Genomic DNA, 22,323 nt, shown 5'->3' with positions numbered 1-22,323 from the left:
CCTGTGCTTTTTTGGTTGACTCTTTTTGCGCTACCCCCACCCACCCCGTTGCCCGTCCACACACACCTTTTTGTGCAAGAGCTCTTGCGTAAAAAAGAGCTATGCCTCGTAGAAAGAGGAATACCTACACTGCAAAAACCCCTCTGTTCTTTTGTTTTAGTGTAAGTTTACTTGTGCAAAAACGTGCTTGAGGTGTGGACGTTCCACAGGTTTTTTTGCAAAACCCCTGTAGTGTAGACATAGCCTCACTGAAGTCATTCTGTGGATTTCTAGGGCTGGGCCCTAGAACTGCAGCAAAATTAAATATTTTACCAGTGGAAACAAACATGTTGCTGCACCAAGTACACTGATTTTCAGATCTGTAAATTACAGGCATAATCATTAATAATTAAACAAATAATAATGGGAAAGAAAATTGATTGGCTTTTTTACATTTTCAGAACACTGTATCAACTTAAGTAATTTTTATAACACCTCTGTGTGATAGGGATTTTTACCCCATTTTATAGATAATACAATTGAGACAGAGATTGGTTGAGTGATTCATTCAAGTCCACAAATCTAGTTATTGACAGTTTGCTCTAAAACTAAAGCCTTCCTAATTTCCAGAACTGGATTCCATTCATGAATCCAAACTGGTTTTCCACCCATCCACACAACAAAGTAATTGAATCAACAGATTCCTTCCATTCGCCTTCCCTCACTCTAAAGTAAGTTTTACTAGTAAAGGAATAATTATGTTAGAATGCCTGGAAAAATCAGTTACAGATTTGGAGGCTGATCTTACAGACCATTACTCATGAGAATTGAGGTTACTTTTGTGAGTCAGAGTTTTCATGCCCATAATAGAAATCTTTCTTGTAATTTAACAGTCTTGAATGAAATGCAACTAATTATAGTTAGATAAACATACTGAGCAGTAAGCGTAGGACCCTTTAGGACATTTTGATGTCTGTTGTCTAAATAATTACTAAAAACAGGAGGCTCATTGGTGTCTTTTTTTATGCAATCTGCTTTTAGACAATATTGTACAATGAAGAATGGTGATGCTTTGGAACTTTTTATAGTTATTTTGCTATCCATTTGTTATTACCTTCTTTATACATCAAGGCTACATCTAACTCTGCAGGCTTCTTGCTCAAGAACTGTTTTGCACAAGAATTCTTGTGCAAAAGGTCTTGTGCAAGAGCGTGTCCACACTGCTATGTAGTTTTGCACAGAAGCATCCATGGCAGTGCGGATGCACTCTTGCGCAAGAAAGCTCTGATGGCCAGTTTAGCTATAGGGGGTTTTTGCACACGAAACCCCTGTTGCCCGTCCACACTGCTTTCTTGAGCAAGAGCTCTTGCGCAAAAGGGCTTATTCCTCATGGGGAGGAATAAACTGTATTCTGTTCCAGCGCTGTACTGTAAATTTACTTGTGCAATAACTCATGTGCAGTGTAGACATTCTGCAAGTTTTTGTGCAAGAACAGCTGTTCTTGCGCAAGAAGCCTGCAGTGTAGACGTAGCCCAAGAGAATAACAAAAAAAACCAGGACAGAGCATTCTCCATCCCCAACCAGCTTTGTTTCTTACAACTTTTTTTTTTTTAAGCAAAAACATTCACATCTTGGCCATTGATGAGAAGGTGCTCTCTTTCTGCAGGAGATGGAGAATGTATTGCCAGGAATATCAGAATGTCCCAGGGAAGCAGGAATATCCACTAATGACTACACTCAGAATATGGCTTTCAGAAGCCAAGAAGCCAGGAGATTTCAACCAAGGTAGGCTTTGGGATAAGACAGTGCATTTCACTGCTATTTAATGCAAAAAATGCTAATATGTATGTATGCAAATAGCTGTATAAAATATTCAGGTTCCCAGTTTTCCTTGGCCATTATACTCAAAGTCCTAGAGCTGTTTGCAGATAATAAAGTGGATGCACATATTATTATGGGAGAGTCGGACAGAGCTAGGTGTAGTATTTCTCTGAATGAGATTGAAGGGTATTATACAGAGACATTAGAGAAGGTTGGACATGGAAATATGATAGGATGGCCTCCGGCCACCCAGGTGGTGGATAATGGTATATTACTGAATCCAATCTTGATGGAGGAGGTGAGGGATGTATTAAGAGAAAATTGAAAAGATAATGCCCCAGGCCAGGATAAGGTTACTGTTAAGGAGCTATGGGAAATGTTGAATTTGGACTCTCATGAACTTAATAACATTTTAAATATATGCTTTTAACTAAACAGATTCCATCCAGTTTTAAAGAAAATAGGACTATTTTAATCCCATGGGTACAGAAGCATGAGAAATTAGCTAAATTATCCTCCTGGAGGCCATTAACAATTGGTTCTGTTTGGGTGAGGCTATATGCAAAAATTTTAGCAAGAACATTGATGTCTATGATTAAGATTTCTAGTAGGCAAAAAGGTTTTACTTCAGCTATAGGTTATGAGGAAAATATAGCAATTTTAGTTAATTTAATTAAAGAGATTAAGCAAAATGTACAGGAGTTAGTTATTGTTTTTGTAGATTTGGCCAAAGCATTTGACTCAGTTGGATATGAACATGAGGGCTGTGTCTAGACTGGCAAGTTTTTCCGCAAAATCATATGATTTTGCGGAAAAATTTGCCAACTGTCTACACTGGCCGTTTGAATTTCCGGAAAAGCACTGACGATCTCATGTAAGATTATCAGTGATTTTCCGGAAAAACTATGCTGCTCCTGTTTGGGCCAGCGTAGACAGCATAGTACTGTTTTCTGCAAAAAAGCCCCAATCGCGAAAATGGCGATCGGGAAACCGCGGAAAACTGCGTCTAGATTGGCCACAGACGCTTTTCCACAAAAAGTGCTTTTGTGGAAAAGCATCCTGCCAATCTAAACGTGCTTTTCCGAAAATGCTTTTAACAGAAAACTTTTCTGTTAAAAGCATTTTCGAAAATTCATGCCAGTCTAGACGTAGCCATTGTGGCAGGCTGTCACAGGATGGGAAGCCCACGGGGTGGTGAGTCTCTTGAGCCCTCTCTGTGTGGCCTCACCTCATAATCTCCTGAGCTCACTAGGAGGCCTCCAGCTCCCTGCCCTGGGCTACTTCCTACCCTGTCCTCTGGCTGGCGTCTTCCCAACCTGCATCCTCCAGGTTAGTTGCTCTCCCTGGTTTCCACTTGTGGCTGCAGCGGCGGAGGCAGCAGCAGCAGTGGCGGAGGCGGCGGCAGCAGCAGCGGCGGAGGCGGCAGCAGCAGCGGCGGAGGCGGCAGCGGCTATTGCTGCTGTGGCTGCTCCTGTGTTTGGGGAGGAGGTCTTTCTCCTTCCATGGTCAGCCCTGAGTGAGCTGCTCCCCAGCTTTTATACTAGGCCTGCAGTTGAAGCATGCCCAGCAGAGATGTGGGGGAGGGGCCTTCTCAGCCAAGCAGGCCTGGTTAACCCTTTCTGGGCCAGTACACCCCATCACACAGGCCTTAAAAAAATTGGGATTATTGAGGGATTTATAGATATTGCTAGGGATCTTTATAGAAATTCAATCACTGGGGTGCAAGTGGATGGTAAATGCACTGAGTGCATTAACATAAGTTTTGGGGAAAAGCAAGGAGACACCTTATCTCCAATATTATTTAATATAGCCATTGACCTTTGCTGGTTAAGAGAGATTAGGCTTCAGTATTCAAGGGGAAAGAATTATGGCTTTGGCTTTTGTTGATGATGTGGCTATTTCAAGTGGAATGTATCAAGGGATGATAAGAAACCTTGAGATTTTAGACTGTTATCTGCAAGAATACTAGTTTGAAGGTAAATGTTAGGTAAACAAAGGAATTTCACATAATGGCTAAATGTAAGATTTGTGGTTAATCCTAAACATAATTGGAAATTGGGTAAAGAGAAGACTATGTGCAACCAAGGCAGGCTGAAAAATATTGTATGCAAAGATAGATCCTTGGACAGGGGTGAGTGGCGTATTGGTAAAGGGGAAATTGACTGAATGGTGTGATAGATTATGTGAAGCGACTTTGAAATCTGCCCCAAAACTGATGATTTTAGGGACTATAAACCTGGGCTGTTTTATAATTTGCTTTTGATCAAGCCTTTATGTTTTAGATGATTTGGATGTTGTATTCAAGAAACTTGTTAAGAAGATTTTACATCTCCTTCAATGTACTACTGACAGGTTATTTTATGCTAGAGAAAGAGATGGGGGACTTGCCTGGACTAAATGTAGTATTCAAATCCCAAATATGCTAATTTGGAAGTGGAGAAGGCATATTGTTTCATGAGATGATTAGATAGATTTATCTTGTGCATGAATGTGTGTTTGTGTGTGTGAACTAAAGAATTTGGAAGGAGGTGGAATTTAAAATGCCAGGGAATTGGGTTTAAGTATTTTAAAAATTACCTAATTAGTAATTTTTTTTTAGTAGACCATATCTGGTTAAATCCTATTCCTTTATTGCTGCACTACAATTAAAAGCTAATGCTTTCCCTACCAGAGAGACACTAGCTAGAAGGAAAATGAAATGCAGGCTATATTTAGATGATATGGGAAGTTTAAAGAAACAATCCTGCATATATCTGAGCAATGTTTTACATTGAAAGATGCTTAGATAAACAGACATAATAGGGTAGTAGCCTAAGTTCCCTGCAAGTGTGTCTGTGTGTCCAGGCAACTGTTTTGTGAACTCCTTTCAGAAGTTCAAAGCTCCCGCACAGGCAGGAGCTCCGCTGAGCCAGCGAGGAACAGGGCATCATCTTGCTAAGCAAGCAGCTAAATGGAGCTGCTCCATGCTTAAAAGTGAGCAGCTCCAAGAGCAAGTAAAGAAGGAAGATAAGGAAAGAATAAGTGGCTGGGGGGAGGGGGAGGAGGAGAGAGGGAGGGAGTAATTGGCTGAGGGGGAATCAGAGGGGAGGGGAGTTTGGAGAATCCCATCTGTGTGAGGAGAGAGAGGCAGAAACTCAGCACTCTCAAGCCTCCTGGGAAGGGGGACTGGCTGCATACGGTAGATAGGGGGAGAAGGGGGTGGGTGGGTGCTGGCTTTGGGGTGAGGTGGAGGAGGGAGGAGTTTATTTGTGCTGTGAGGTGGGGGATGTGTGGGTAATTTGTTTGTGCTTTATCAGGGAGTTAGGACAGGTCAGACTGCTGGTGCCTGCAAGTTTGAGAAGCTGTATTTTATCCCAGCCCCCAGTTGGGCTGAGGGGAACAGATTGCACAGGGATAGGTAGGGGAAAAGGGGTGAGTGGGTGCTGGCGTCTGTGGAGTGAGGTGGAGGTGAGGGGCAGCTTGTTTGGGGTGTCCCTGACTCACTTGCTACAGTCCTCTCTGTCTGTCTAAAGGGTATGGGGGAAGAAGCAGGTTGCATGAAGTGGGTATGTGCTAGGACATTTGCATGATATATTTCAAACAAAGTTTACATAGTGATAGAGATGCAGCCGTGTTAGTCTGGTGCAGCTGAAACAGAAGACAGAACTATGTAGCACTTTAAAGACTAACAAGATGGTTTATTAGGTGATGAGCTTTCGTGGGCCAGACCCATTTCCTCAGATCAATATGTGGAAGAAAATCGGCACAACCATATATACCAAAGTGATACAATCAAAACAATGAAATTGACAAAACGTGAAATTGACAAATCAAATTTTAGAACAGAGTGAGGGTGAGGGGGGAAGGTTAGTGTCTGTGAGGTAATGACATTAGGGGTGTGTGACGGGGCGGACAGGCCCCGCACTAACGAGCAGGAGATAGCCCAGGCCCAGCTGGCAGAGAAGGCCCCGCCCCTCCGACCCTGCTGGGCATGCTCCCAACAGCGGCCGGGTATAAAGGCCGAAGGAGCCCGGCAGTCAAGGAGGCCCCTGGGCGAAGGAGGAGCCGAGGCCGGACCAGTATTCTTGCAGCCGCTGGGCCCAGAGTCGCCGCCCGCGCCGGACCCTGACACGCAGGACGCAGCTGCCGACCCAGAGCGGCAGGAGCGCACCCCCAACCCCGACAAGTACTGCCTGAGAGGCGAAGGGGCTCGGGGGAACCAGGGCACGGTAGGAAGCAGCCCAGGGCAAGGGATACAAAGTTTGGCTCGGCGTGTATCGGCCGGATCCCCCGCCGAGCCGGCAGGAGCCATAGACCCTGCCTAAAGGGCCCTGGGCTGGGACCCGGTGGAGAGGGAGGGCCCGGGTCCCCCTACCATCCATTTTCCCCTACCCTGGACAAACAAACCCTGGGCCAGGAGAGGCTTCTCAGAGCGGCTAGGCCTCTCCTACCGTATTGGCCCTGATAGAAGGGCCGGTACTTCTGCATTGAGACTGTAGTACTGTATAGGCCCTGATAGAAGGGCCGGGACTTTTGCATTGAGACCGTAGTACCGTATATGCCCTGATAGAAGGGCCGGGACCTTTGCGTTGGGACTTTGGGGGCTGTACAGGCCCGGTAGGAGGGGGCCGAGCCCCTTGACGGGGGCGTACCCGCTGACAGGGTGATAATTGGGGAAGCTATCTTTGTAATGGGTGAGATAATTAGAGTCTTTGTTTAAACCCATACATAAAGTGTCAAATTTAAGCATGAATGACAATTCTGAAGCTTTTCGTTGAAGTCTGGAGTTAAAGTCTCTTTGAAGCAATATGCATGTTTTAAGGTCATTGAGGGAATGGTCAGTCTGGCTGAAATGGCAAGCAACAGCTTTCTCTCTGTGAGAGAGTCTTATGTCTGTTTTGTATGCATTGATTCTTTGGCGAAGTGTCTGAGAAGTTTGTCCAATGTACATAGCAGTCTGTTTTTTCAGTTACAGACTAACGCTTCTGAGTCTTTGAGTTGGTGACATACACAAGTTTCAAACTTTTATCTGTTTTTACAACATGGATCCTATACATTCCCCAGAAAAATTCTATAAGCTTTAGTGAATGCCTTTTATTCTCCTTTCTAGTGTTGGTAAATATTGTATTAGTCATGTTTTCCTTGCAAATACTATTTCTAATTGACTCATAGCTATGTGTGCATAATATGTGTTTTGGTGCGTTTATTAGCTTAAGCTGTTAGAAAGAATAAATATACTCTATGGGTAGTGTTAATCTTTTAAATTTGATTTCATCTTAACTATTGCAAATATCACTCCTTGTTAACGATCGATCCCTTGGTTTAATATATTTTCTTCCACACAAATGGACTTCTTAAAATATATGTGTGTTTATTATTTGTACTGGTGGTGCACATCCCCACACTACCTCAGTATTGGTATTTAACACAAGAAATTTCAACCTGCCCAAAAGAAAATTCAATCCTCCCAAGGATATGTTATAGGGAACACAGGTAATAGCTGCAGTTACTGAAGAAATAGGTAAGTCAGGATTGAAAGCGATAGTGGAGGAATATTTAAGAAATTAAGAACGCTATTTGAATAAGCTCAATATTGTTTTTTGTTAGAATGGAAACTGCAGTGGTGTTGGACACTACTGTTTGATGGGAAGACAATTACGATAGTTTGGGAAAAGGCAACCTATTACTTTGATTTGGAGAAGGATATTGAAGAACAAAGTGGGAATAGAAATATTCATTTTTTTGGCCTTGTAATTGGGGTTGAGATAAATAGAGTTAAGGTAATAATGAATTATTAAGGCTCCTTGGAATTGAGAGAGGAAAGAATTTTAAGGAAAACTTATGTAAACTCATGTTGTATGTCACAACCGACATGATGGCTCTTTTCTGTGACAAATAGTAATCCCGGAGCTCCATTCTGAGTATCCTATTATATTTATATTGTACATATTTCAGCATATTTTAACTTTGTTTTTTTTCTTTTTTTATCATGAATTATTTGTTGTTAGTACCTCCGTATCCATGACTACATTTTCATCCATCTTTTTTATATATGGAGATTTTAACTTAATTTAATAAATACTTAACAATTTGGATTATTATTATATTTTATTTACTGGTCATGTCCACACTGGCCGCAAAGAGTAACCAGGAAAGGGCAAGTAGTCACGCTTGGGCATATACTACTTTAATGTTACATTTCTAGGCAAGATGAACATCTTTTCCCTCATCTTAATTCTGTTGGGTCAGTTTCAAAATCATCCTGACGCTTTCCCCTCCTCTCTTGCTTCACTGATTCTCAGATCTATATTTCCACTGAGAATTCAGGAGTAATAAACACAGTCTGAGTTTTGATTCTGTGATACATTTAGGGATATATCAGGTCCTGAATGCAGTGGAATGAGTCTGATACCATAAGGGAGGGGTTTCACGTAGGGTGCCCATATGCCTGGTTGACCTCAAAGCTCCAGGGGAATTCCCTGAAACTCTACATAACAGATATTTCCAGTGTTGTTGACTATGAAGATTTGTGCCCTAACTCACCCCTCTGGAATGGAGCACAGCTACCTGGGAACTACTTTAACCAAAGATCCACAGTGCAGTAATGAATCAACCTAGAGGAAGGACTAGGCCGTTATTGATGGAATTGGATTCAGTGTTGAAATTTATGCTATGCTGAGCCTCTCTTCATGGGTCACCACCTTACAAATCAATCTGAAACACCAGATGCCCTACATAGAGGATGGTTGAACACCACTAGATTAGGTATAATAGTTCTCTTGGGTGAATGTAAGAGAGACTGTCTTGTATATTTGTTCAATGTCTCAAGTGGTGCCCCCTTTTAGTGTCTGAGTCTGGAGACAGTACTGACCCCAGTCGCTCTTAAGTCCCTTGTGTCAAGTGTTCATAAAAATATGCTGTCAAGTGTCTTGTGACAGGCCCAGGACAGTTGGCTACAATAGTTGGGTGGAGGGCAGACATACCAGGAGCTGGGTGAATGTTCTTCTGTTTCCTGAATAAATTGCCAGGGACTGCAGCCATGTAATCAAGACAGGCAGGCACCTGAGGTTAGTTAAGAGCTTGCATGAAGTGGCAGGCTAATCAGGCACCTGCAGCCAATTAACCCCTGATAGACCACATTAAAAGGCTACACCCCAGACAATGGAGGGGGAAGGAGAAGAGTGAAGGGCTGAGAGGATGAATTGCTGGAGACTGCAAAAAGAAATGACTGTTTGTGCTGAAGTTGGAAAGATTTGTTCATGTACCAGGGAGAGGGAACTAGGAAAGGCATTGGGCACGTAGCCCAGGGGAAAGGTTACTATATTGGGGCTAAGGGAAAAATCCTGACAGTTGCTGCTGTTTGGGGTCCTTGGGCTGAAGCAGTGGGCAGGCCTGTATTCCCTCCAATCCTCCCCTCACCACTAAAAAGTCTGTTCCTGGAAAGGGAGTCCAGGATTACAGGGGGTTTCACACCACTGCTGATGATGATGAGGATGGCTTAGTAAGCTGTGACCCTGGGCTCTAGAAAAGATAAGAGGTAGTGTGGAGGGTAACAACAAGCCTCTGAGGCAGACAATAACTGCCTAGAAATGCAGGATCAACGGGTCATGATCGGAGTTTTGCCACAACTGGTGCCATGACTGGGACCATTCATAGTACAGGGGTAAAAGCATGGTGAAGAGAAAAAAGGTGCCCCAGGGTGTTATTTTTTTCTTCTCCTGCTTAATTGGATTAGAGAAGGGCTAAACAAGATGTGGCCTAGGCCACGGAATTTCCAGGCAGTTGGTGAGGCAGCAGGATCCTATTTAAATGGCTCATGCTTGCAGCACTACCCTGGCAGGGGCCAGAGTTGTGAGCCTTTTAAATAGCTGCAGCTGCCGCAGGTAGCTGCGAGGCCACACGGTGGTGGCGGGGCTGGGAGCCATGAGCCCTTTGCTGTGTTTTTAATTCAAAGCCTTTGGCCCCACGTAACTCTGGGGGGAGGCAAGTCCCCAGGCCCTCCCCTTCTTCTCCAGGCTCTTGCCCTTTCCTGGAGGTGGAGTTGGCCCATGACCACATTACAAAATTCATAAAGTGCCCCCCCTGTGAAAATTATTGACCACTCCAGGGTTAGAGGTTCACACCACAATGGAGAACTTAGTGAAAGCACTGGTGCAGGCCACAGCAGCTCAACAGGAGGCCATCCAGATAAAGGGGTTGTCATTACAAGAGGTTATATGGCTACAGCAGGAAACCAACCAGCTGTTAATGAGTCAAGCGGCCTCTGATAAAGCCATCCTCTCAGAGGGTATGTCTACACTACAGCGCTAGTTCGAACTAACTTAGTTCGAATTAGTTAATTCGAACTAAGCTAGTTCGAACTAACGCATCTAGAACTAAAAACTAGTTCGAACTAGCGTTTTGCTAGTTCGAACTAGTAAGTCCACATTGAGTGGACTCTGAACAGGGCTTAAGGATGGCCGGAAGCAGTGCCGGCAGGGCATAAAAGGAGGACTTAGAGCATGGAGATACTGTCTCAGGCTAGCCGAGGGCTGCGCTTAAAGGGTCCCGACCCCCACCCCGGACACACAGTTCTAAGGGGCACATCACACCACTCGGCCATCAGCCCGGCTGCACTTGCCGCAGGCTGCCATCTGGGGAGAGGGAGTAATTGGGGGGCTGCAGGAGAGCTTCCACCCCCAGAAGCCCGCAGAGCCAGCCCAGTCCTCCCCATCGGGGGCTCGTACCCCATTCCTCCCTCACCTCCTTCCACTTACCCTTCCCTAGCCCCCCTTCTTATTGATGTACAAAATAAAGATAACGTTTCTTCCAACATTGACTCTGTCTTTATTGAACAAAACTGGGGGAGACTGGGAAAAGGAGGTGGGAGAGGGGAAGACAAAGGCTGGGAGAGGGGAGGGCAACTAACATGATCAGGGGTTGGGAACAGGTCCCAGATGAAGAAAGGCTACAGAGACTGGGACTGTTCAGCTTAGAAAAGAGGAGACGGAGGGGGGACAGGATAGAGGTCTCTAAAAGCAGGGGTTGGGTGGAGAGGGTGCATTCAGAAAAGTTCTTCCTGAGTTCCCATAAAGAAGGACTAGAGGACACCAAAGGAAAGGAATGGGTAGCAGGCTTCAAACTAGTAAGAGAAAGTTGTTCTTCACAAAGCAAATAGTTAACCTGTGGAACTCCTTGCTGCAGGAGGCTGTGAAGGCTAGAACTAGAACAGAGTTTAAAGGGAAGTGAGATAAAGTGATGGAGGTTGGGTCCATGGAGTCCTATTAGCCAGAGGGTAGGAGTGGTGTCCCTGCCCAAAGTTTGTGGAAGGCTGGAGAGGGATGGCACGAGACAAATGGCTTGGTCATTGTCTTCGGTCCATCCCCTCCAGGGTCCCTAGGGTTGGCCGCTGTTGGCAGACAGGCTACTGGGCTAGATGGACCTTTGGTCTGACCCAGTACGGCCATTGTAAGCTCAGGGCTCAGTGTCGGGGGCCTCAGTGGACCCCCTTGATTTTCATGCACACCTGGTCCTGGGTGGCCAGGCTGGCAGCTCTCCTGCCCTAGACGGCCACTTTCCTGTGCCTAGTGCGGAGATCGTGGACGAGGTCCACGATGTCCGCACTAGCCCAGGAAGGTGCCCGCCTCTTGCGGTCCAGGGCAAGCTCCCGGGAGCCGCCAGCCTGGTCCCGGCAAGAGGGGGTGGGCTGGGGGGCATCGGGTGGGTGGCTCTGTGCCGTGCCAGGTGCAGGGTCTGCTAGCTGGGTGCTGGCAGGCTTGCACCTGGCACGGGCACCGTAGCCAGCCCGTGCCCCTTTAAGGGGTCCGGGGCCGGGAGGGGGGCATAGAGTTTCCCTGGTGTTGGCCAGAGTGGCCACCAGGGAAACCTGGGGAGGGCTAGCCTCCCACTAGTTCGAACTAAAGGGCTACACAGCCCTTAGTTCGAACTAGCTAGTTCGAACTAGGCGTTAGTCCTCGTAAAATGAGGTTTACCTAGTTCGAACTAAGCGCTCCGCTAGTTCGATTCAAATTCGAACTAGCGGAGCGCTAGTGTAGCACCTATTAAAGTTAGTTCGAACTAACGTCCGTTAGTTCGAACTAACTTTGTAGTGTAGACATACCCAGAGGTAGTAGATCAGTTGAAAACCCTTGCCACCTGGACTCCAGGGCCCAAAAGGACCCAAACCTTGAGGGCCAGAGGCTGCCTTCTGAAAATGACGACTGAGGATCATATAGAATCATATCTCCTATCTTTTGAGAGAATCGCTCAGTGTGAGGCCTGGCTCTTTTCTCTGTGGAGGGGCCCAGAAAGACTACTATGATCTGCGTGCCTGGGGTGCCACTAATTACCCCCAGCTAGAGGAGGTAAGATCCAGGTACAAGAATGCCAGGAAGGAGGTGGCTGAGATAGATAAGGCACCTGGAGATGGGAAAACCCGAGGTCCAGGACCTACTCCTGCCAATCATCGAGGTCCTGTTTGAGTGGATTGCCATTGACCTGGTGAGATCAATGGAAAAAAGTGACATGGGGCCACCAATATGTTTTGGTCATCTTTGAGTATGCCACTGGTACCCCGAAATTATTCCCTTATGAAACACAGTATCTATGACTCTTGCCAAGGAGTTGATAACCATTTTCACCCAAGTTGGACCACCCAAGGAAATCTTCACTGACCAAGGAACCCCATTTATGTCCAGGGTGATGAAGGACCTGTGTACTCTTCTTCATGTACAGACCTTATGGGCCTCTATCTACCTCCCACGGCCTGGTCAAAAGATTTACTCAAACCCCCCAGGCTGATTAGAAAGATGGCAAGCCAAGATGGAAGAACTAGGACATGTTGCTGTTCTATCTTATGTTCACTATTTGAGAGGTTCCTTAGGCATCCATGGGATTTTCTCCCTTTGAGCTTTTGTACAGACACCATGTCTGGGGCATCGTAGATACAGACAATGAAATTTGCGAAGAAGAAATGGCTGAGGGAAGAAATATAGTAGAGCATGTGTTGCAAATGAGGGACCAAATAGCACAAGTTACTCCCATCATACAGAAACATATGGAGAAGGCCCAAGAGGCCCAATGAGTGTGCTACAACAGACAAGCAAATGTCTGGCGGATCCAACCTGGAGATCGAGTAATGGTACTGATCCCCACAACCAAAAGAAAGCTGTTGGCCCAAAGGTAAGGTCCCTGTGAGATAACTGAACCCAAGGGAGAAGTAAATTATAAGGAGTAACAACCAGGACATCAGACAATAGAACAGATATGCCACATTAACCTTGTGAAACCCTGGCAAGAGCGGGAGGCCCCTGATGAAGGAGTGCTGGAAGATCCTCATTGCCAGTAAAGGAGAAAATATGAAGGAGAAAATGGTATTCTTGACGTTGGAAGAACTATTCCAATACAAGGTCATCCCTTTGAGCCTACATGGGGCCCCTGCTGCCTTTCAATGCCTCCTGGACAAGCTATTATGCCCCAATACAAATTATGCTGCTGCCTATCTGGATAATGTGGTCATCCATATCCTGGACTGGGAAACACTTGGAAAAGCCAGAGGCAGTTCTTGAGACTTTCCAACAAGCCGGACTGACAGCAAACCCTGCCAAGTGTGCCATAGAATTCACAGAAACTAAATATCTTTGGTATGTGGTGGGGAAAGGCCTAGTAAAACCCCTGCTGAATAAGTTGGAGGCCATCTAACATTGGCTCAATCCAAGTCAGAAGAAGCAAGTTTGGGTAATTTTAAGGATCATGGAGTACTATTGGAGTTTTGTGCCCCATTTTGCCACATATGCCAGTCTTTTAATGGAGTTAGTGAAGGCCTGTGGACCTGATCTGGTTGGATGGTGTGATGCAGCACTAAAGGTGTTTTCAGACCTACAAATGGACCTCTGCAGTAACCCCTTGTCATGAATAGGAGCTGCTAAGGAGAGTCTGACTTACCTGTAGAGTGAGGAAAGAGTCAATGTCACGTTATTGGATCTTGAGGGGAGCAGCCAGATCACTGATTCACCCATAGGTGCGGGTGTTGGCCCCAAGAATGGTATAGAAGGGGGCCATGTGAGGTATTGAATAGAAGCTTACTATCTGCTGATCCTGTGTACGCTATTTATGTGAGTGTATAATGTCTGTGTGTGTAGGTAGAAATCTGTAATCTGTGTGGAAACTGAATATTTCTCTGAATGTGGTTGAGCATTGGGCAGAGCCTGGCCTATGGACATGCTAATTAGTGAGGCCCTGTGGGACAATGGCACTCGATGGGCCAAGGACACACCTAAAGCATGAGGACGGAGGCCTAAGAGCTGCAGCAGAGAGAGGCTGACGGCCAGGTGACCGGCTGCGGCCAAGGAGAGGCCAGGAAGATGTATAAAGAGGCCATGTGGGGGACTCCATTTTGTCTTCAGCTCAGCACTTCATCCCAGAGGCAGCAGTGCAGGGACTGAGAGCCGGAAAGAACTGTGGACCCATCCTGATTCTAGGATGTGCAACAAGGACGCTTAAGCCAGCAGCTATAACATCTCTGCATCGAGGACTGGGAGATTCGATGCATGTAACGTACTATTCCTTCAACAACCTTACTCTCATGCTTTTCTTTATTGTAATAATAAACCTTTAGATGTTAGATGCTAAAGGATTGGCCCAGCGTGATTTGTGGGTAAGGTCCAAACGGTAAATTGACCAGGGATCTGTGGCTGGTTTCTTGGGACCAGACAGAACTTGTTCGGGGTAGGTGGGATTGGGTGCTAGGATCCCCCACCTGTGTATGAGGCCTGGGGCCATCTAGGGCATGGATATTGCTGGGGTGTCAGAGGGGTTTTGCTCGTGAGGCTTCAGGCAGGCTGCTGAAGCGCTCTGTGGGACTGGTTGTGGCCTGTTTGGAGAGGTCACCAGTCTAGGGGCTGTAAGAAGCCCTGGATTTGAGCAATTCACCCTGAGTGGACGCCCTCAGCTGTGCCCAGACACGGTCCGGTCTGTCACAGTGAAGCAACTCAGGAGATGCATCTGAGGGCGGGAGCTTTGGGCATTCAGCCAATGAAATGCAGATAGGAATTTCAAACCGACAGCTGGTTCCCTGCACAAGTTTTTGCACAAGAGCCATTCTGCCGCTTATTTTCAGGCAGAACAGCTCTTGCACAAAAGCCCCTTGTGCAAAAATGGTGGCTCATTAAGTACGCAAATGAGGCACAGTGATATTCATCGCCATGCCTCATTTGTATATGTTCTTGCGCAAGAGAGTGCAATGTAGATGTAGTCTTGGTGTTGAGGAAGGGGTGGAGGATGTGTGACAAGCCCAGAGGAAATGGCTACAATAGTTTGGTGGAGGACAGGAATATTGTGAGCCGGGTTTCCTAAATAAACTGTCAGAGACTGTAGCCATGTAATTGAGGCAGTCAAGCACCTGAGGATAATTAAGAGCTTGAGTGAAGCAGTAGGCTAATCAGACATCTGCAGTCAAGTAAGGCCTGCTGGGCTACTTTAAAAGGTTTCCCCTCAGGTAAGGGAGGGGGGAGGATAAGAGTGAGAGGTGGAAGTGTGTTGCTGGAGGGCTGGGGACTGCAAAGAGGAAAGAATGTTTGTGCTTGAAAGAAAGAAAAATTCATTCAAATATCAGGGAGAAGGTAATAGGGGAGCTTTTGTGGAAGTGGCTTAGGGAAAAGATGCTGTATTGGGACTAGGGGATAAACCCTGACAGTTGTGACTACCTAGGGTCCCTAGGCGAGAACCCATAGTGGGTGGGCCTCACACCTCCTCACACCACGAAAAATGTCTGTTCTTAGAAAGGGAGGGGTTACAACCTAATTCTTTGATTTTGCCAATGCTGAGGATGGCTCAGTACGCTGTGACCCTGGCCTCTAGAAAAGATAAGAGGCAGTGTAGAGGGTCACAGTGAGCCTCTGAGGCAGACAATAATCGCCTAGAAGTGCAGGGCATGGCCGGAGCTCTGCCACAATCCCTACTACATATTGCTGGAGGTTATCCAATCTATACCCGAGGCCAAGTGGCAATAGGAGTTGGGGAAAGAACCATTTTTAGAAGACCTGTGGGAGCAGCTTTCTGTCCCAGAGTGCTGGACGGATCAGGAGACAACCATTGGAAATATATAGTGATTTTCCTTCTGAGGCACTGGTTCAAATTGGAACTAGGTTAGTAGTGACATTTGTAGTCTGATGGCAGTTGGATGCTTTATTGAAATGAACCCATTGCCTCTAGTTATGTGTTTTTAGTAAGCAACCACTGGAAATTATATTAATTCACATTTTCGGGCGCAGTCTTAGCAGAGTGGCTGAGGATGTAATTTTCTTGCAAAGTGAACTGGTTTTGGCCTGTACTGCCGCTATCCTTAGTAATGAGTTGATGCACATTTGTTGTATATTAGTTCTATTCAGGTTTCTGCTGGCCTAACACTTGAAGGACGGCACTAACGCATTTTCCCAGCAACAATGGTGTGAACATGTTGCGATCTGTCTTATGCCACAGTTATTATAAGGGGCTATCACAACCTCTAATTTGGGTGCTGAGGTCAGTGTGGGGGCATGTGCTCATGACAGTAATCAGGGTGTAAGCTATTTAGGGGTATGTCTAGACTACATGGCTCCATCAATGGAGCCATGTAGACTAGTTTACCTGGCATAGGCAAAGAAGTGGGGATTTAAATAATCCCTGCTTCATTAAAATAAACATGGCCACTGTGAAACGAGGTTTACAGGATCAGTCGGCAAAGGCTTCCCCAACTGACAGATCTGCATCTAGACTGCTGCACTGTGCCGAATCAGCTGATCGTCAGCACAGTGTGGCGGCCATGTTTATTTTAATGAAGCAGGGATTATTTAAATCCCTGCTTCTTTGCCTATGTCAGGTAAACTAGTTTACATGGCTCTGTCGATGGAGCCATGTAGTCTAGACATACCCTAGGTGCCAATCTGCCATTGATTTCAGTGGGTGTTGGATGGGGATCTGGGCCACAGTTCCTCCAGCAGGAAGCTGCCACTTGCCGCTGTGCTGGAAGAAGGAAGCTGGAACATCACCTATTCTCCACTGAGGTGAGTTCTCGGGACTCAGCTATCAGAAGGTGTAATTCACACCTCCTTGCACTATCTTAAGTGAATCTTCCTTTCGTATCTAACAGGTATCAGCTTTGTGAAGACGTCACTCTCCCAATTAGAACCAGGATGTTAGAATTGAGAAACACAAGGTATTTTCGTTAGCTGTGCCCTGACATAGCCAGCACTGCAGGGTAGACAGCTGTACAACTGCCCCTCTGGGAAGTGATTCGGTACCATTCAGATTCCTCAAGTACCATTTACAAGCACGACATCTATTTCATTTGGAAATTTAAGATTAAATGTCCTCAGTTGTTGAATGATGCTTAGAAAGTTTTCTCAGACACAGAAGCTTAAATTAAGCAATCGCAAGGCAGCATGACTTATTATGGTAATTTCTCTTGTTAAAGTTTCTTTAAAATAGTGAGTACAGTGGTACCCCTTATTTCACAATTCAGATGCTAATAGCCAGTATATATAGCTGAAGGCAACTACTCAGCCAGTACTGGATAGATGAAGGAGGGCCTTGTGATTAAGGTAGAGGACTGAAGAAGAAGGTGCAGGCTAACTGTGTCCCATACTTTATGTCTGTTTTATCTCTGAAATGGGAGTAATACTTTCTTTCCTAGTTTTTAGTGGTTTTACGAAACTAGACTCTTTAATGTTTGTGCAGGGGCGACCCCTCCATATAGGCAGTCGCCTAGGGTGCCACGTTAAATGGGGCGCCAAATGGTGGCATAATATCATTGAGGGGTTTGGAGGTGGGGGCGCTGATTGCATGGTTCGCCTATGGTGCCAGTTGCTGGCAGCTAGTCTAGGGCCGCCTCTGCGGGTTTGTGGGTAGACTGAGGTTCTTGGTGAGAAAGTGCTATAGAAGTTCTTATTTGCTTAGTTTTCTAAGATTCCTTTTATGGATCTGGTATCTTTGCTGTTATTTAAAATAAGATATTAAAGTGAGAAATGAGAATTGCTGACAGAGCCTATAGCACTGCCTCTAGCTGTTTGCATCATATGGTCCGTTACAGTAGAAGCCCTATTTGTGAATTAATTGGGAATTGAGATGTTCCTGAAATAAAACATCTCAAAATTACAAGTATCAGAGGGGTAGCCGTGTTAGTCTGAATCTGAAAAAGCAGCGAGGAGTCCTATGGCGCCTTATAGGCTAATTGAAGTGTTGGAGCATAAGCTTTCGTGGGCAAAGACCCACTTCGTCAGATGTACGTAGTGGAAATTTAGAAGTGGGCCTCATCCTCCCTGATTGGATCCACCTCGTCATCTCTAGCCTGATACTGGCCTGCATATTTATACCTGCCTCTGGAAATTTCCACTACATGCATCTGACAAAGTGGGTCTTTGCCCACGAAAGCTTATGCTCCAACACTTCGGTTAGTCTATAAGGTGCCACAGGACTCCTCGCCGCTCAGAATTACAGTTTGTACTAGGGATGTAATAGTGTAGTTGATTAACTGATTAACCAATAAGCAAAAGCTTATAGGTTAATGCTATAGACTACATGCATTTCCCTTCCCACATCGTTGTCAGTAAATTTTTTAGCAGGCTGGCTCAGCCATGGTTTGTGATGAGTCCAGGACCTACCCCTGCTGTAGCTCTGCATTTAAAGTGTATTGGCAGGCAGCCCGGCTCCGTTCTGGCACATGCAGAATCCGGCACGTGCAGAGTCCACACCCAGCCAAGACAGGGACTGCTGCCATCCTGCGCTCCTGTCTGCTTATCAGAGTCAAAAGCACAGGGTGACAGGCAGCTGGTCCATGAGAGGTGCTGTTTTTTAAGCTGGCTTTCCTTGTGGATCAACTCCCTCCTGGCACCCCACAGAGGCAGCAGCGCAGAGTGGCAGGGGGCTCCTTGGGAATGAGGCCAGAGTTCACTGGTGCTGGCCCTGTCCCAGGGACTATAGACTAATCGACTAACTGATAAGAATTCATGAGGTTACTCGACTATTCAATTAATTGATATTTAACATCCTTAATTTTGTACCGCATGAAAGCTAATTTAATTCAATGATAATTTACATAACAAATAGTAAGAAGTATATACAGTGTGTCTGTTACAACCTTCCTAATGGATTGCATTATATCAGACTGTACTGTACCTATGTAAATTAATGAAGATCAGAACACCCACAGTCTTGAGTATGTGACACTTCTGCTCACTGCATAAGCATGTGCTCATGTACCTGGTTGATCAAGACATAAAAATGGTTCATCTAACCCAATGTTTCTCAAAGTGGAATACAGGCCCCCTTTGGGGAAGTTGCTAATTGGCCTATGCAACTTTGCTTGCCTAAAGGGTCCATTAGAGATGCAGACCTTGGACCTGTCAATGTAATTTAAAGCTCTGCAGACAGGTATGGATGTTTAAGGACAGCACCTAGGGGAAAAAGTAGAGAATGCCAATGACAAACCTGATTTAATCACTCAGCTTCAGGATCTGAGACACTAAGAATAATCACCTAATATCACAAGTCTTGCAATAAATGGCAAGAGCTGACAATATTCTAGAGCTTCTCTAGAAAATAGCTATGGAGCCTCAGGGCTCCCATTGGTTCCAGACAAGGGGAGCCACGACCCACTTTAACAAACACTATTCTGACCACTCATTTATAAAATGAGGGTTCTAATGTATAAGATCCTGTTTTCAATTGTTTATTGAAATGCTTGAAGTGTCCAGGCTAAAACATTCCATACCAGAGGTCTGTCTCAGGCTAAAAAAAGGTTGTGTGTGTTAGGTTTTTAAACTTTTGATGAAACTGGTTCAGCCATTTCTGAGAATAAGGCTAAAGGAAAATTTGTTTTTGTTAATGTTAAAAAATTCTTGCAGATGTTTTTTTCCCATTGGAAGTTACCCTGAGTTTGCTAAAGTCTGCCTTCTTGAAATCCATTGTCTTTATTTTACTGTTCTCCCTCACGACCCTTTCGAATCATGAACTCTAACATTTTGTGATTATTTTCATCCAGCCTTCCTTTCACTTTCAAATTCTCAACCATTTCCTCCCTATTTGTCAATCAAATCTAGAACAGCTTCTCCCTTTGTAGTTTATCCATCTTCTGGACTAAAAAATCATCTCCAATACATTTCAAGAGCTTGATGAATAATCTCTACCCTACTGTGTTATTTTCCCAAACTATTTTTCCATTTTTGCAGGTGTGAGTGCAGATACCTGATGTCTGGATAGTTGATGTCCCTGATCACCGCCAAGTCCTGTGCTTTGAGCGATTTTTCTTAGTAGTTAAAAAATAAAAGCGTCATCCACCTCTTCTTCCTTGTTAGGTGGTCTGTCTTAGACCCCCCCCCCCCCATCATGACATCATCCTTGTTTTACTCCTTTTATCCGTACCCAGGGACTTTCAACAAGTTTTTCTCCTATTTCCATGTCAACCTCAGACCACATTTATACATTTTTAGAGTATAAGGCAACACCCCTCCTCCCTCTTCCCTTGCCTGTCCCTCCTGAACAAGCTGTACCCTTCTATATAAATATTTCAGTCATGTATATTCTTCTACCAAATCTGTCATGCCAACTATGTCATAGTTGTGGTTATTAATAGCATTACACATTCTTCCTGCTTATGTCCCATGCTTCTCGCATTAGTTCTGTCTTGTATCTTCTTTATCCCTGTTATTACAACCCATGTTCCCCCAATTTCTGACACTTCTCCCAGGTCATCATGTTTTTTAATTACATGTGGGCTTCAGTCACCTGTCCCCTTCCAACCTAATGTACAGCCCTCCTCACTAAGTTAGTCAGAGTTGCATTTTATTTTTAAGTCTTTGTTTTAGGACATTCAGGCTACATCTAGACTGCAGGCTTCTTTTGGAAGAAGCTTTTCCGGAAGAGATCTTCCAGAAAAACTTCTTTCGAAAGAGAGCGTCTACACAGCAAAAGCACAACAAAAAAGAGATCTGCTTTTTTGAAAGATAGCATCCAATGTGGATGCTATATCTCATATATCAGGCCACCTGGAACCACTTTAGGCAGGGCATTGGGTCAGCAGTTGCTTCCGAGTACAGTTGCCCAAGGCTAGCTGAGACGTGCATTTAAAGGGACACCCCCCTCCCCCGGCCAGCTGTTTCTCTGCTTCTGCTGCATGCTTGCCTACCAACCTCTCCGAGGGACAGTAAATCTTTCGCTGTGCATGTTCTGGTTGCCCAGCTTTTGGATGCCACAGCATGCTCCTAGCCATGGAGCTGGAGCTGTCTCTGGCCGTGCGATAGTCCCACACGGCCATGCTGCAATTTCTGCAGCAGTTTGTGCAGGTTTCCTTCATGGCCCTGCACAAGCTCAACACCAAGCTCATCATTGAGACCCTCTGCCTGTGTGCAGGAGCAAGGCCCTTGCTACCGCACCCCACAGTGGAGAGAAGGTTCTGGAGGCTGGACACCAGTTCTGACTTGTGGGACCGGCTGGTGATGGAACGGAGGGGTGACCAGCAGTGGCTCAAGAACTTCTGCATGAGGAAGGCCACCTTTGTCTAGCTGTGTGCCTGGCTTGCCCCTGAACTCCGATGATACGACACCCACCTGTGGCCCGCCACCCCCCTGAAGAAGCGGGTCTCCATCGCTGTATGGAAGCTTGCCACCCCAGACAGCTACTGGTTGGTGGGCAACCGCTTCAGCATGGGAAAGTCCACCATCAGGGCCCTCCTCATGGAGATAAGTTCCGGGGTGAGGAGGGGAGGGAGTCCTAGAAAGGGAGACCCTAGGGAAAGGGGGTGGGGAAGTGCGGGGGTGGTGGGCTGGGGGTAGGGGTTGTGCCACCCTCACACAGCCCTGCTGCAAGGGGGGGGAGTGGCGTCATAGGGGGTGACTTCTGTGGTGTTTGAGGAGGGAAGGGGAAGGGGGTGGGCACCTCCCAAGGGCTCAGGCATTCCCTCTTTCATTCTCTGTTTTGTGTGTTTCTTTGTCTCCTGAAGGGTGTAAGGGCCATCAACTCCATTCTGCTGTGCAGATAGCAAACCTGATAGTGGCAGGATTTGCTTCTCTGGGGTTCCCCAACTGCAGGGGAGCGATTGATGGAACCCACATCCCAGTCCATGTGCCACATCATCCTGCCACCCAGTATATCAACAGGAAGGGCTATTTCTCAATGGTGCTGCAGGCCCTGGTAGACCACCGTGGATAGTTTATGAACATTTTCATCTCATGGTCGGGCACGGCACATGATGCTTGTGTATTTAGAAACTCCAGCCTCTACCCAGAGACATGTTCTTCACCCTGTATGTAGATCCCCTTGTGCATCATGAGGGATGCAGCCTACCCCCTCATGCTATGGCTGACAAAGCTGTATGCTGGCCACCTGGACCCCAACAGGGACCAATTCAATGCCAGGCCTGCATGAAGGTGGAATGAGCCTTTGGGTGCTTGAAGGTGAGGATCAGGTGCCTCCTGATCTGCCTCTATGTGAGGGAGTATTACAAGAAGCTTCTTAGAAGGGTGTTCACCACTGGTTTATTACCCCCTCCTACATCCACTCCCCTGCGCCCAGTCCCATCTCCAGCCATCTTGA

The 22,323-nt window shown here is 45.9% G+C and overlaps 1 protein-coding gene across 5 annotated transcripts in view; it reads left to right on the top strand.

Annotated features, from left to right (window-relative positions):
* Positions 1-22,323, top strand: part of FAM13C (family with sequence similarity 13 member C) — a 189,389-nt gene that overhangs the window by 62,129 nt on the left and 104,937 nt on the right. For all 5 annotated transcript variants that reach the window (XM_075934855.2, XM_075934854.2, XM_075934852.2 and 2 more), the window contains exon 5: positions 1,646-1,764. In XM_075934855.2, coding sequence (XP_075790970.2) covers positions 1,646-1,764 — 119 coding nt within the window. The remainder of the gene's footprint in view (positions 1-1,645; positions 1,765-22,323) is intronic.

The sequence above is a fragment of the Pelodiscus sinensis genome, chromosome 8, assembly GCF_052426305.1.
Source record: "Pelodiscus sinensis isolate ZL-2025 chromosome 8, ASM5242630v1, whole genome shotgun sequence".
Taxonomy (NCBI): Eukaryota; Metazoa; Chordata; order Testudines; family Trionychidae; genus Pelodiscus; species Pelodiscus sinensis.
This window is presented reverse-complemented; position numbering and strand designations above follow the sequence as displayed.